This window comes from Somniosus microcephalus, chromosome 2 (assembly GCF_052327205.1).
Source record: "Somniosus microcephalus isolate GS21.2 chromosome 2, FLI_Smic_1.0, whole genome shotgun sequence".
NCBI classification, from domain to species: Eukaryota; Metazoa; Chordata; class Chondrichthyes; order Squaliformes; family Somniosidae; genus Somniosus; species Somniosus microcephalus.
In genome coordinates, this window is record NC_140988.1 from 186734919 (window position 1) to 186749845 (window position 14927).

At 45.4% G+C, this 14927-nt stretch overlaps 1 protein-coding gene across 3 annotated transcripts in view; it reads left to right on the plus strand.

Moving 5' to 3' along the window:
* Positions 1-14927, plus strand: part of stim2b (stromal interaction molecule 2b) — a 232451-nt gene that overhangs the window by 71902 nt on the left and 145622 nt on the right. For all 3 annotated transcript variants that reach the window (XM_085968232.1, XM_085968226.1, XM_085968238.1), the window contains exon 3: positions 6122-6252. In XM_085968232.1, the coding sequence (XP_085824358.1) occupies positions 6122-6252 (131 nt within the window). The remainder of the gene's footprint in view (positions 1-6121; positions 6253-14927) is intronic.

Below are 14927 nucleotides of genomic sequence, written 5' to 3' on the forward strand. Positions count from 1 at the left end.
TTCACCCCATTCTTTTTCATGAATTTCTGGAATTCTTCTGACACGAACTGTGGTCCGCTGTCTGAACATATTTGTTCCGGCAACCCATTCCTTACAAATATGGTTCTTAGAACTGCGATCGTCTTTTCAGAGGTAGTGGTCGACATCTTAATCACTTCTGGCCATTTAGAATGTGCGTCTACTGCTATCAAAAACATGGAATCCATGAATGGACCTGATATGCACACGTTGTCATGGGGTTGAAGGCCATTCCCACGGATGCAGCGGTGCAATTGGAGGTGCGTTTTGAACTTTTTGGCACCCTGAGCAGCTTTTAGTCAGATCCTCTATTTGTTTGTCGATACCTGGCCACCACACATAAGCCCTAGCAAGGCTTTTCATCTTGACTCCCCCCAGATGACCTTCATGCAATTCCTTCAGAACTCTCTCCCTTAATTTAGGGGGAATAATCACCCTTGTTCCATACATCAATGTTCCTTGACAGACGGACAGCTGTTCTCGTCTGGCTGAGAATGCTGGTAACAGTGGGTCGCCATGTGCTGGCCATCCCTTCACTGTCAAATCGTAGACCCGAGACAGTGTTGGGTCGTTTCGGGTCTCTCTCTCAATACCCGCATTGGTGACTGGTAAGCATTCGATGATGGTCGAGTGAAATATCTCGACAGGGTCAACTGCCGGTGCCTCTTCCGCTGTAGGTAGTGGCAGGCGCGACAGCCCATCAGCATTACCATGTTGCTTTGTACCTTTGAATTCGACATCATATTGATGTGCCCCTAGGAAAAGGGACCATCTCTGAAGCCTCTGCGCCGTCATAACCGGAACACCCTTCTTAGGGTTAAAAATGGAAACCAACGGCTGGTGATCTGTTCGCAGCGTAAACTTTTGGCCTTGCTGGCAATGGTTAAATTTCTTAACTCCCCACACGAGGCTGAGAGCCTCCCTATCTGAGCATAGTTGCGCTCTGCGGAGGTCAATGATCTGGATGCGAACGCGACTGGCCTTTCCAAGCCATTTGGAAACTTATGTGAGAGCACTGCCCCGATACCATATGGAGAAGCATCACAAGCTAAGCGAATAGGCAGCGTTGGGTTAAAGTGAGCCAACACTTCCTTAGAGGTGATCAGTGCCTTGCTTTTTTGAAAAGCCCGCTTACAATCATCGCTCCACTTCCATGGTATTGCAAAAGAGTGTTCAGCGGGTGTAACACCGTGGATAAATTTGGAAGAAACTTGTGGTAATAGTTAACCAACCCAAGGAACGACCTCAACTGGGATACATTTTCCGGAGCGGGAGCTTTCACAACAGCTTCGATCTTGTCAGGTGACTTATGGAGCCCCTCCTGGTCAATGACGTGGCCGCAGTACGAGATTCGCTTTTGAAAGAACTCACATTTCTGGCAATTAACTCTGAGCCCATATTCTTTCAATCTGGTGAGCACCTGCTCCAAATTCGCGAGGTGATCCTTATCATCATCTCCTGTAATCAGAATGTCGTCCAGGTAGCATTGTGTGCCTGGAATTCCCTGCAATACCTGCTCCATGGCCCTTTGCCAAATCGCTGGAGCCGATGCCACTCCAAAAACCAGTCTATTATACCGAAATAAGCCCTTATGTGTGTTGATCGTGAGATACTGGCGTGACGCTTCATCAACTTTCATCTGTAGGTACGCCTGCGCCAGGTCTATCTTGGTGAAGTGTTTCCCGCCAGACAGCGAAGCGAAGATATCTTCAATCCGCGGAAGCGGATATTGCACCGTGTGAAGAACCGGATTAACAGTGATCTTGAAATCGCCACAGATGCGAACCTTCCCAGGTTCCCCCGGCTTGTTGCTCAACGAACGCTTCATGACAGGAACAATGGGTGTGGCCCATTCGCTCCAGTCCACCTTTGACAGTACTCTTGAACGTTCTAGCCCTTCCAGCTCTGCTTCCACAGCAGGTCGTATCGCATAAGGTACCGGTCTGGCTTTGAAAAATTTTGGGTTTGCATGTTCTTCAACCTTGATGTTTGCCGTAATTCCTTTCAGCGTTCCCAGTCCCTGTTGGAACACCTCCTTAGCATCGTCCAATATTTTGGACAGTCGTTTAGGTTTGGCGTCGTCCTCTTTACAGGAATCTACAGTCAGTGCTTGTATGGAATGCCAGTCCACATTTATTCTCCGGATCCATTCCCGTCCCAGTAGTGGCGGACCTCCATCAGGTAACACATACAAGTCCATTTCCTGACTTTCTTTACCATTGTAGACCACATTTACTTTTATCTTTCCGATGGGATATACTATTTGCCCCGTGTATGTTTTCAATACAATCTCCGTATCCCTCAGGGGAATGTGCGAGAATAACCTTTTGTAACCTTGCTTATTCATGACCGTCAATGCCGATCCAGTGTCCAATTCCATCTTCACTTGGACTCCTGCTATCCGAAGCGTGACCCAGATAGTTTGGTGGTCTGCTGTGTTACCCACATTATGTATTTTTAGACAACCCAGTTCCTCACTGCTGGAGTCTGAATCCATCTTCTGTTCATCCGAACTGTTCTCTGTCACCTTGTGTACTTTTTTGTACTTCTCCTGCGGCGACTTTTTGCTGCTGGTCTTCTTTCCTGACCGGCATACTCTCGCTTTGTGACCAAGTTTGCCACATTGCCTGCATTCTTTATCTTTGAACCAGCACTGGTTCTGGTCATGCGTTGTCCTTCCGCAACGATAGCACTTTACTGCGCCCAATGCCATTTCATTGGTGCTGAATTCCAATGGCCTTTGCTGTATCTCTGCAGCGCCTCGTGCTGCTGCCTCGTGCGATGCTGCAATGCTGAAAGCTTTGTCCAGCGTAAGACCCTTTTCCTCTAGCAGTCGCTTCTGGGTTCCTTCCCTTAGGAGCCCACAAACAAACTTATCTCTCAGTGCGTCTGCTAGTCCTATACCGAACTGACAGTACTTTGATAACTTGCGCAGTTCGATTAAGAACTCAGCGTTGCTTTCCTCTTTAAGTTGAATTCTTTTGTAGAATTTAAATCGTTCCGCTATCCGCAGCGGCGTGGGGTTTAAATGCTCTTGCAGGATAGTAACAATATCCGCGAAACTCTTTCCTACCGGTTTATCTGGTGTTACAAGGTTCCTTAACCCGTACGTCTTCGCACCCATCGAGTTTAATAGGGTTAGTGCTTTCTTATCCTCCGGTACCTCATTCGTTGTACAGTAAACTTCGACACGTTCCACATAAGTGGCCCAATCTTCCACATCGCTATCAAAAGCAGTGATGTTACCTGTTTTTGGCATCCTTGTTGATCAAAAGCAGTGATGTTACCTGTTTTTGGCATCCTTGTTGAGTTTCCTTTCCTTCGGATATGATTATTTTATTTTATTTTTTCAAAATGGCGGCTTCCCGCGCTTGGCGGCTTTTCCCGCGCTTGTCGTCTTCCCCCGCCGACTCAAAATGGCGATTACCGTGCTGTTGCCGTTCTCGCCTCCCAGCGGTCCTTTATTTTCCCCTACGCTGCTGCTCTTGTTCCCCGCGGTCCTTGTGGGCATAAACGCTTTTCTGGCTGCTGCGCGTCTCTGCCCCGATTGCAGTCCGGCCCCTGACACCGGCTGCGGTCGTGTTCTCCGCCCTTTTCGTCGTTTCCCTCCCCTTCCCTTACTGACAACTCGGACGACTTCCCCCCCCCGTGCCGCTTGATCGGGCTTACCCGCCGCTGTCGTCGAAGGGATGTTCACTGATGTTTGACTTCGTGGCCAGAAACCAACCCGGGTTCCCGATTGCCTCCCGTGCTATGCAGTGCCCAGCAGGATGTTGAGGGTGGATGTCCTTGATCGACGCCCGTTTCAGAGGCGAAGCTTCCTTTGATGCAACTGCCGCTAGGTAAGATCAGACTCGTCGCCACTGTTGAGTCTGTGTTTCCAAATGTAGTTATGCTGAATAACTGGACACAGACTACAGAAATAATTAAACAGGTCTTTAGTAATTGAGGGTCAGGGCTGAACTGGAATACACATTGCTCCACAGGGTTTATATACCGGTGTGGTCACCACCGGTACTACAATGTACAGGAGCCATCAAAAAGTAGTCCATCACCTTAAGGTATCCTCTTAAGGTGGTACAGGTTACATACACTACAGGTATTATGTTTTTCCACAAAATTCACAAAGGTGGCTGGTATGGTAGATGAAAACTTCATGCTACTGTACTTAGATTTGCTCTTCTTTTGATTACATTGTTAAGGAAGTGTAGACAGACCTTTACCACGCAATAGCTAATCTGACTGTTTGACACTGATACTGGACACAAAAGCAGAAAAATATTCTTTTCCCTAGCCTAGCTATTACTCACCTTGACTGAATATTCACCCCCCCCCTTCCCCCGCCAAAAAAGGTCCTTTTATGCTTCTAAGAATCTTTCCACGTTTTGTGTACACTGGGTTCTGAGTTCCATTTTAATACTTTTGAATTTCCTGATTCTTCATTTTTCAGTTTATATAAATGTAGTTGAAAATCAGATGTTGGAAGAAATGAAGGTTACATTTTCTGGGTGAAAATGAAAGAGGAGAGAATTCAATGCAAGAAATATCTCGCCAAAGCTTTTGCATATTTAGTCATTTAAGTGCTGACTTTCCAGTCATTGCTAATATTAGCAAAAAAGATGTAAATGAAAACTGATATTTCACCACTCTCCTCAAGACTACTTTTTCTCTTAACATGAAGAAAGACAGAAATTTCTGTTCCTTTTGTATCTTTTACTGAGTGTGATTTAAATGTTTTTTTTATTATTTTGATTGTATAAATATTCTTACACTTTTGATGCTATACTTTATAGAGGAGATAGGGTGCAGCATCTCTCCCATCTCCATTCACCTGTGAAACATGTGCACAGAACAGGAGAGTAAAAATTGTAAGATTTCAAGAATTTGCAAGTCTTTCAGTTACTGGATAATAATTAGTTAAAATTGAATGCAAAGAACATTGGCTCTGAAATTCTTTTGCGGGTTCTTCCAGAGTAACAGTGGGAGACTGTGGAATTTCAGGGTCACTTTCTTTATATGACATTTTCAACTCGCCACCCAGTTGTAAAACTGGTGTTGTAGATCGGTTGGTCATTATATTAAAAAAAAACACCCGATTTTAATTTCCATTGAAATTAATGCGTACATGACAACTTTTTAATTTGTGTTCTGTGTTTATATTTATAATGGTGACCGCCAATGTTCTCTTTAAGCTGCGTGGCCATGCAGCACTCCAGGGGTCCTGCGCCGCCGGCCTTTCAATGGAAAAACCGCAAATGCGCAGTATTCTGAATGGGCCGCATGGCCCCCCAAAAATTACAGGGGACATTGTTGACCACTGATGTAAACTTGTCATGCTTGAATCACAAACCCCCCACCCCAGTAGAAGTGCTTTGATGGAAGGGTGTAATTACAGTGTGACAAGTTTACATGGGGTGTAATTACAGTGTGACAAGTTTACATAGGGTGTAATTACAGTGTGACAAGTTTACATAGGGTGTGATTACAGTGTGACACGTTTACATAGGGTGTGATTACAGTGTGACACGTTTACATAGGGTGTGATTACAGTGTGACACGTTTACATAGGGTGTAATTACAGTGTGACAAGTTTACATAGGGTGTAATTACAGTGTGACAAGTTTACATAGGGTGTAATTACAGTGTGACAAGTTTACATAGGGTGTAATTACAGTGTGACAAGTTTACATAGGGTGTGATTACAGTGTGACAAGTTTACATAGGGTGTAATTACAGTGTGACAAGTTTACATAGGGTGTGATTACAGTGTGACAAGTTTACATAGGGTGTAATTACAGTGTGACACGTTTACATAGGGTGTAATTACAGTGTGACAAGTTTACATAGGCAGTTCTATTATAAATGTGGACATAAAAATTTATAATGGAAATACATGGACAGAATGAATGACTTTTAAGTAGGAACTGAATTACATCTGCGAGTCCTGGTCTTCTGCCTTCTAACCCCGCTTCACCTGAAGACTACATTTGATCTTGACTCATTGTGTGCAGCACCATGGGAAATTGATTAGCATCTAAATAATCTTACAACCTGTATCCTTTATTTTAAGATCATGTTCTAACCGCTAACCCTTTAATTACAGATAACTGCACTACATTGAATGCAGCGTGCCTGAATGAGGATGATCGATACTGCCTTGAGGCTATTCGAATGATACACAAACAGATGGACGATGACAATGATGGGGATGTTGATGTAGAGGAGAGTCATGAGGTAAACCAAAATTTTAAACATGGAATACTCTAAAGCTGTCATTGCTGAGTTTTTGTAACTTGTATATTTCATATTCCACTTGTAGGGCTGGATTTTCTCAATGGAGACATGCTGCAGGCGGGACTTCTGGTTTCAGTCCCACCCCCAGCGACGTCTGACCAACCCACGCTATTTTCCCTTGAATGGCCTTGTTAAGCCCGCCCGGCCAATTAAGGGAAAGCCGGTGACAGATGACGTCAGCGTATGACGCTTCATCTATCGCAAATTTTTTGACAGATGAATTGTCAGCGTTTGACAGCTTTGAGATGCTGTCAAACACTGACAATCTCTGTTCTAAGGTGAGCCCTTACACACAGGCTCACCATGACCCCTCTCCTCAGCAGAAAGCAGATGGCTGCTGCATCTGAGAATGGAAGAGAGGTGAGGGAAGAACAAGATGTCACAGGTCCCCAATATTCATAGATTTAACAAGGCTCCTGCTATTTTAACTTAGCTACTGCCCTGGCTCCCGCCATTTTAACTTCGCTACTGCCCCGTTTCCGCTGGGCAGAGGGAGTTAAAATCGCTCCCCAAGTGTTCAGGGCACAAAAAGGGGAGAGGATCAACCACAGAGGAAAAAGTGACAGTCATAAAGAGAGAAAGGAACAGAAAATGTGCAACAGCCACACACAGTATCGGACATATAAAAGAAAGAGTGTTACATAGAGAGAGAGAAAGACAGAAACTGTGAGAAAGGCATACACAAGAGGAAAGATAGAAACAAGGAAAGACTTGCAGAAAGGGAGTGTGTGAAAAAGGGAGAGTGAGACAAACCCAGAGGTACGATATGATCATGAAATATGTGAAGCATACAAAGAGTGAAAGACAAACAGAATGAGGGAAACAGAAAGTAGGTTTTATGCTATAATGCTCCTGTCCCTTTTAAAACTGCATATTCTCCAGGTCAGTGTGATCAATGTGATCAAAAACCTGCTAGTGAGGAATGTTTTCATTTGTTTATACTCCACATGCTACAGGTAAATTACTGATCATACTGCCTGGTAAGAGAAAGTAGAGATGCTTGTAAGACTTTTTACACAGAAGCACTTTGACCTGTTCTTACCTGGGAGTGCTTTTATCTTCAGTTCTTTTTCTCCTGTTGTCACCATTAATGTTTGTTCTGTCTCAAGAGAACACTTTTGGCACAATAAATATTTTTCCTAAGTTTAATTTTTCTTAGTTGGATTACTCTATTGAATACAAATATCAACAGCCATGAATAGTACATTTGACCCCATCAACGTCATTTCAACATTAGCTCATTCAAAATCCTTACAAGCTGCCAAGAAAGACATATGGGTTGTCCTCTTTCCAAACTTCTGGACCCAGCATTTGGAACTGTTCTCAAACTTTTCTTGTGGGAATGGGTCAAGTTCAGATAGAATAGGTCACTAAAGCACCCGGCGTTCATTGATTGAAGCAGTGTTTATTGGTTTGTAGGTATATAGTAATATAAGGCTCCATACAGTCAGAAAGACACTAGGGTGGGCTGCACTATACTCAAGCAGCCATTACCTTTAGCTCTAAACTCATTTAATGCCAACCAATCCCGAACTCTTTGAATGGAGATTGGTAAAGGAAGGGGGTCGGACAACACCGTGCCCCCCTGCATGCCAGCGGCAGAAATCTAAACTTTGAGACCGTTTTCAATGTGATCCATAATTAACCAGATTAAATCAGCTGTGGATTCCATTTTATATTTATACCGACATTCTCATTAAATTTCCAATCAATGGAATTTCACCCCCTTAGTTAACAAAAAACATTGACCCAGACACTTTTGTTTCCAAATTTTTCCCCTTCCTCTTCTCTCTGCTTCTGAAGGCACTGACTCTTGCTGGGGTTTGGCTCCACAGATGCTGGCCGCACTCTGATATCCAAATGGCCAAGAAAATTGGTGTTTTTAGGCCTTTTAACTACGGAGGGCATCGCAGCTGATTCCAATGCTGTTCTCATCTGATTGTCATGCATGGACACTTTCCAGCAGGATCAGTGAACAGCAATCAGAACTGGGAACCCTGACCTTTCACTTTCTCTAGTCCCAGGATTCTGAACCCAGTTGTAACACCCCAGCTGTTGCCCATGCTGAAATCAATTGACTCAGCGTTAATTGTAAATCAAACCTGGTGCCTTCCCAGTCTGCATTGTCAGCTCTAATTAGTCTGTGCTGTATGACTAGTGGCTTGGAGATGCACAAGAATGGCACAGAATAACTTCAGTTATTAATATTTCTGATCTTGCTTGACACCTCCCTCTAAAATCCCAAATAATACTGGGCACTTGTGTGGACATAAATCCAATGCACAATGATTCTGCACACTGGTAAACTGTATCCTGCTGTGGCACCAGATTGCTTCATCACTAACATGTATTTTTGGTGTTTTACTATTGTTCTTAGCTACAAGGATGCAAAGTCGCATTTTGAGTCTCATAGTCAAGATGATGATTGCCTATCTTGCTGGGAACTTTTAAATATATACAAAGGTTGTCTTTGAGACTGCAAGTGCAGCAGTATTTTTAAAATTGCATCCTGCAAAGTAACTACTGAGTAAGTTGGTTAATGATGTGTAAAGCTGGTTGGAGACCTAGAAAGGTAGAGTTGGTTAATAACTTAACAGCTACTCACTGACCTCCATACTGTAACTTAAAATATTGGAGGCTTTAAAGCACCAAATTAGATTTTTACCCCGTTTATACTTTCAATGTTTATTTAATCTTAACCTTGAACATCCACCACACTTCCTGTGTAACAAAGCTTTCAACTGGCAGGGATTCTTCTGAGTAACTTTTCTGGCTTTCATAGTGATGTGTGACGTCTGTTTAAATTCCATGGGAAATGCCATAATTTGCCTTGAGTAATTTCAAGGGTCTTAAACACTTCAAGTATTATGACGCCAGTTTCAACAGCAGCAAACACCATTTAAAGATATTTTGTGGGCTGTGTGCACATTGGTTGTGTGCTTTAGGCGTTGAGTGGTCGGTTACCATGGAGATGACAGAGACACATGTAAGGTTGATGTGTAAAAATAATAAAGTAAATGTCAAAGTCAGCTAAAAACATGAAAGCACTTTAACTAGAACTGTCAAGGTTCATAGCACAGAAGGCTTTCACTATAAAGAAATTATAAGTTAGATATGTCTTTCTGGAGCATTTCCACTCTGATTAGTGCAATGAAAGCCTGCAACGTTGCATTCACACCTGTCACTAACCTAGGATTCACATTTACAGACCCCAGTACTCGAACCTGGGCATATCAGAGGTGACCTGTCTTTGCTTCCTCTGCTTCACAAGAGATTGTTAATGAGCTGTGCCATTTGCTCCAGGCTGATCTGCAGATATTTTTGGGAATAGACACAGCTCTTCCTACAGCTGTGAAGGTCACTTTGACTATGTTACCCAAATTTCCTTTCTGTCCAGTCATGTGAACATTTTGGCTGCTGTTGTTGACTTGAGCCCTTTACTTCCATCTTTGTTTTCTCTGTCAGACCCTCTTGGACCATCTTCTTCTGTCCTCTCCTCCCTGTCCCCTAGCCATGCCATCTCTCATTTCTCCCTTCGCGGGTACTTTGCTGCCTAATCCCTACTCTAACCCATTATCTTAATCTTGCTACTCTCCTGCCACCATCCCAGTCTTGAATTCCCCTTCAATACACTCTGTGCCTCTCGACATTCTTCAAAGGGCTCAATGAGGAACCCGTCGCTGTATCGTTACAAGCTGGAACCCTAACTGGCCCATCATCATCTCTCACTGACCTACTTTGCCCAGCTAGGTGCTAACCTCAGCAACTTAATTCCCATCCTCCTCGTCCCGCCCAGCTCTACCCCCTTTTGGGCTCTGCTGGTAGATCAACAATCACTCCCCTATCACGTTTCCTTCCAGAACAAGGCCCTTGCCATCCACAACCGTACTCTGGTACGGACCTCATCTTCGTTCCCTTAAGTCCAAGGGATGCAGACCTGAACGGATGAGGCGGACTGGTTTAGCTATTCGCTGCCAGATCCGGCTAGACCACATAAAGCATTATCGGGTCATGCTCTCGTCTGCCAAAACTGCTCACTATTCCAGAATAATTCTGGAATGCAAAGATAAACCCCGGCTTCTATTCTTTACTGCTAGCCGTCTTCTTAAACCCCTCTCCCCTGTCTCCTCCACCCTCACCTCTGACAACAAGTGTGAGGAGCTCATGGACTTCTTTGTCTCCAAGATTGAGACCATCCATTCAGCTGCCTCTGCCACTTCCCTTCCTTCCCCTAGCCCACCAGGCCAAACCTCCTCTAAAGTTCCCCCCTGCCCTAGCCCTGAATTCACATCTTTCTCCAGTTTCTCGCCAATCTCCCCTCATGACCTCTCCACGCTCTGCTTGTCTCTGGGGCCCACTTCCTGCTCCCTTGACCCTATTCCCACCAAACTGCTGACCACCCAATTTCCTTTTCTGACTCCCATGTTAGCTGACATTGTTAATGGTTCTCTCTCCTCTGCCATCATCACCCCTCCTCAAAAAAAACAACCTTTGACCCCTCCATCCTTGCAAACTACCGCCCCAACTCCAACCTCTCTTTCCTCTCTAGTCCTTGAACGTGTTATCGTCTCCTGAATCCGTGTCCATCTTTCCTGCAACTCCATGTTTGAATTCTCTAATCGGGTTTCCGCCCTTGCCACAGCACCGAAATGGCTCTCATCAAAGTCACAAATTACATCCTTTGTGACTATGACAAAGGTAAACTATCCTTCCTCGTCCTTCTCTACTTGTCTGCAGCCTTTGACACGGTTGACCACTCCATCCTTCTCGATGGCCTCTTCACCGTCGTCCAGCTGGGTGGGACTGCACTCGCTTGGTTCCATTCTTATCTATCTAATCGTAGCCAGAGAATCACCTGCAATGGCTTCTCTTCCCGCTCCCACATCGTTACCTCTGGTGTCCCCCCCAAGGATCTATCCTTGGCCCCCTCCTATTTCTCACCTACATGCTGCCCCTTGGCGACATCATCCAAAATCACAGCGTCAGTTTCCACATGTACACTGACGACACTCTGCTCTACCTCACCATCAGTTCTCCTGACCCCCACCCCCAACAGTCTCTAAATTGTCAGACTGCTTGTCCAACATCCAGTTCTGGATGAGCAGAAATTTTCAACAATTAAATATTGGGAAGACCGAAGCTATTGTTTTTGGTCCCTGCCACAAACTCCGTTCCCTAGCCACCGATTCCACCCCTCTCCCTAACATCTGTTTGAGGCTGAACCACATTGTTCACAACCTTGGTGTCATATTTGAAATGAGCTTCCGACCACATAGCCGTGGCATAACTAAGACCGCCTATTTCCACCCCCGTAACATCGTCTGTCTCCGCCCTTGCCTCAGCTTATCCGCTGCTGAAACCCTCATCCATGCCTTTGTTACCTCTTAACTTGACTATTCCAAAACACTCCTGGCTGGCTTCCCACATTCCGCCCCACGTAAGCTTGAGGTCATCCAAAACTCGGCTGCCCATGTCCTAACTCGCACCAAGCCCCGCTCACCCATTAGCCCTGTGCTCGCTGGCCTACATTGGCTCCTGGTTAAGCAACGCCTCTATTTCAAAATTCTCATTATTTGTTTTCAAATCCTTCCATGGCCTTGCACCCACCTCCCCTATCTCTGTAATCTCCTTCAGCCCCCCCCCTCCCCTCCCCCGAGATATCTGCGCTCCTCTAATTCTGCCCTCTTAAGCATCCCTGATTATAATTGCTGAACTATTGGTGGCAGTGCCTCCTGTTGCCTAGGCCCTAAGCTCTGGAATTCCCTGCCTAAACCTCTCTATCTCTCTTAGCTCCTTAAAACCTACCTCTTTGACCAAGCTTTTGGTCATCTGCCCTAATTTCTCCTTATGTGGCTTGGTGTCAAATTTTTGTCTTATAATACTCCTTTGAAGAGCCTTGGGGCGTTTTACTACATTAAAGGCATGATATAAATACAAGTTGTTGCTATTGTGAATAATTCTATTGAAACTGACTCATGGGTGGTGACAACTTGCCTCTTTATTGAAGTCTCCCTGCCTGGCTATACTTTCTACCATCTGCCCAGTACAAACCTCCATGGTGATGACAAAGCCCTTTTCACCAAGTCACACTTTGGTGTCTCCCCCTACTCCTCTGGTACCTTCATCTCCTTTGAGCACCTCAACCTATTCCACTCCCCTTGCATCTCCTTTAAAAATTATGTTGTCTACCACCCTTACTCCAGCTCTATCCTGAGTTTCTCCGAGATATCCTCCCTCTTGCACTGAGCTACTGCTCATTTTTGGTGATTTCAATCTCCACCTCCGCTCTCCTTGCCCTCTCTCTTCTGAATTCACCGCACTCCTGTCCTTCCTAAACCTGTCCCTCCATATAAACTCTCCCACCCATATTCATGGTCACACCCCCAACCTCGTTATTGCACATGATTTTTCTACTCCCGACCAGGCTATCTTTGATTGCTTTTCTGTATCCCTCACATCCTCCTACCTTCTTCCGACCCCGCTTCGTTCTGTATTTTCCCTTAGAAAATACTCTCCCCAAGTTGCTGTCAAAGGCACTTTCAAACTCCCAACTGCCTAGCCTTTGGTCTTCCATTTGCCGTGCTACCTCTGCAGCTGTTGCTTTGCTCAACCACACCCTCATTTCCACCTTTGATGCTATTATCTCTAGAAAAACCTTCACTGTCTCCCATCCTGGTCATTTCCCCTGGTATGGATCCGATCTTTGTTCTTCTAATCCAAGAAGTAGAAGTGTAGACTTGAGTGTTTCTGGTTCAAAGCCGGCTTAGCTATCCAGGGCCATAATTCAGTAGACCACATCAAGGTCTATTGGGCCTCACTTGTCCTCTGCCAAAACTGCCCACTACTCTGGGATCATCCTGGAAAACAGAGAGAACCTTCAGTAGCTTTACTCCACTATCAACCACCTCCTTGAAACCCTCTCTCCTGCCCCCTCCACTGAGAAACAACTGAGGAGCTCATGGATTTCTTTATCAAGATAGATAGTAGTCGCTCTGCTGCTTACCCACCCTTCCCTTTGCCCACCTCCTGCTTCCTTAACTGCATTGCCACAAACTGCTGGCTAATCAATTTCCCTTCCTGGCCCTCATGCTAGCTGACATTGTTAAATTTCTCCTCTTGTAACTGCTGTAACCCTTCTCTCGTAACCCTTCCTCAAAAAAACTAAACCTCGGCCCTTCTTCCCTTGCAAAATATAGCTCCATCTCCAGCCTCTCCAAAGTTTATGAATGTGTTGTTGCCTCCCAGGTAAATGTCCATCTCTCCTGCAACCCTATTTGAACCAGGTTTCTGCCCTTCTCACAGCACCAAAGCGCCCATAACCAAAAACACAAATAACATTCTCTGTGACTGTATCACTCTTCGTCCTCCTTCTCGACCTCTCTGCAGCCTTTTCACAGTTGACTACTCCTTCTTCCTTCAATGCCCCTCCTCTGGTTCCATTCTTACCTATCCGATTGTAGCCAGTGTATCTCTAAATGCCTTTTCTTTCCATCCCCGCACTTCCATCTCCGAAAACCCCCAAGGATCCATCCATGCCCCACTTCTCTTCCTCGTCTACACAGACAAAGTCTCAGTCTGCACATGTATGCAGATGATATCTAGCTCTATCTTTCCACCACCTCTCCTGACCTTTTGACTGTTGCTATGCTGGATGAGCCACAATTTCCAGCAGTTAAACATTGGGAAGACCAAAGCAATCATCTTCGATCCCTGCCACAAACTCCACACCCTTTCCCATCCAGTCTTAGACTGAAACAGACAGTTTGCAACCTCAACATCCTATTCAACCCTGAACTTCCAACCCCATACCCTCATCATCATAAGGGTTACCTACTTCTGCCTCTGTACTTTCACCCTCCTCTGCTCCTATCTCAGCCCATCTGCTGCTGAAATCCTCATTCATGACTTTGTCACTTCTAGACTCAACTATTAAGTGCTCTCCTGACTGATATCCCATCCTCCACCCTCCATAAACTTCAGCTCATCCAAAGCTCTGCTGCCCATAATCTATCCCACACCAAGTGGACGATTTTGCCGGCCCTGGGGAGGCAAGTTTGGAGGTGGGACTGCTGGGAAAATGGCAGAATCTGGGGGCTGGTACCCAAACCGCCTCCGTGCCATTTTTCCAGGAGGCGGGTACCTGACCCGCGCCGGGTCCTGTCTCCTGGAGGCGGGTAGGGGATTACAGCCACTTAACTGCCTGTTAACAGGTAGTTACCAGGCAGTTAAGAGGATTATCCCCATTTTTCCATCAGAGGTGCAGGCTTCCTGACGTCAGGAAACCCTGCCAGGGTCAGCGAGGCGAGCAGTGGGTCTGCGGGGTGCAAATGTGCGCTGTGGAGGTGAGTGATGGGTGCAAGTGTGGAGAGGTAAGTATGTGAGGAGAGTGAAAAGTGTTAGAAAAAGTTTACTTACCTTTGTTTCTTCCTGCAGGCTTCAATCGTTAGGGATCCGCAGAATGGCTGCTGCATTCTTCGATGCAACAGCCATCTGCTTTCTGCTCAGAAAATAGGTTTGGTGAGCCTTGAGTACAAGAACTCCCCAAACAACAGAGAATGTTGGTGTTTGACGTTCTCTGTCACCGGCTTCCTCTTAATTGGCCTGCTAAGCCCGCT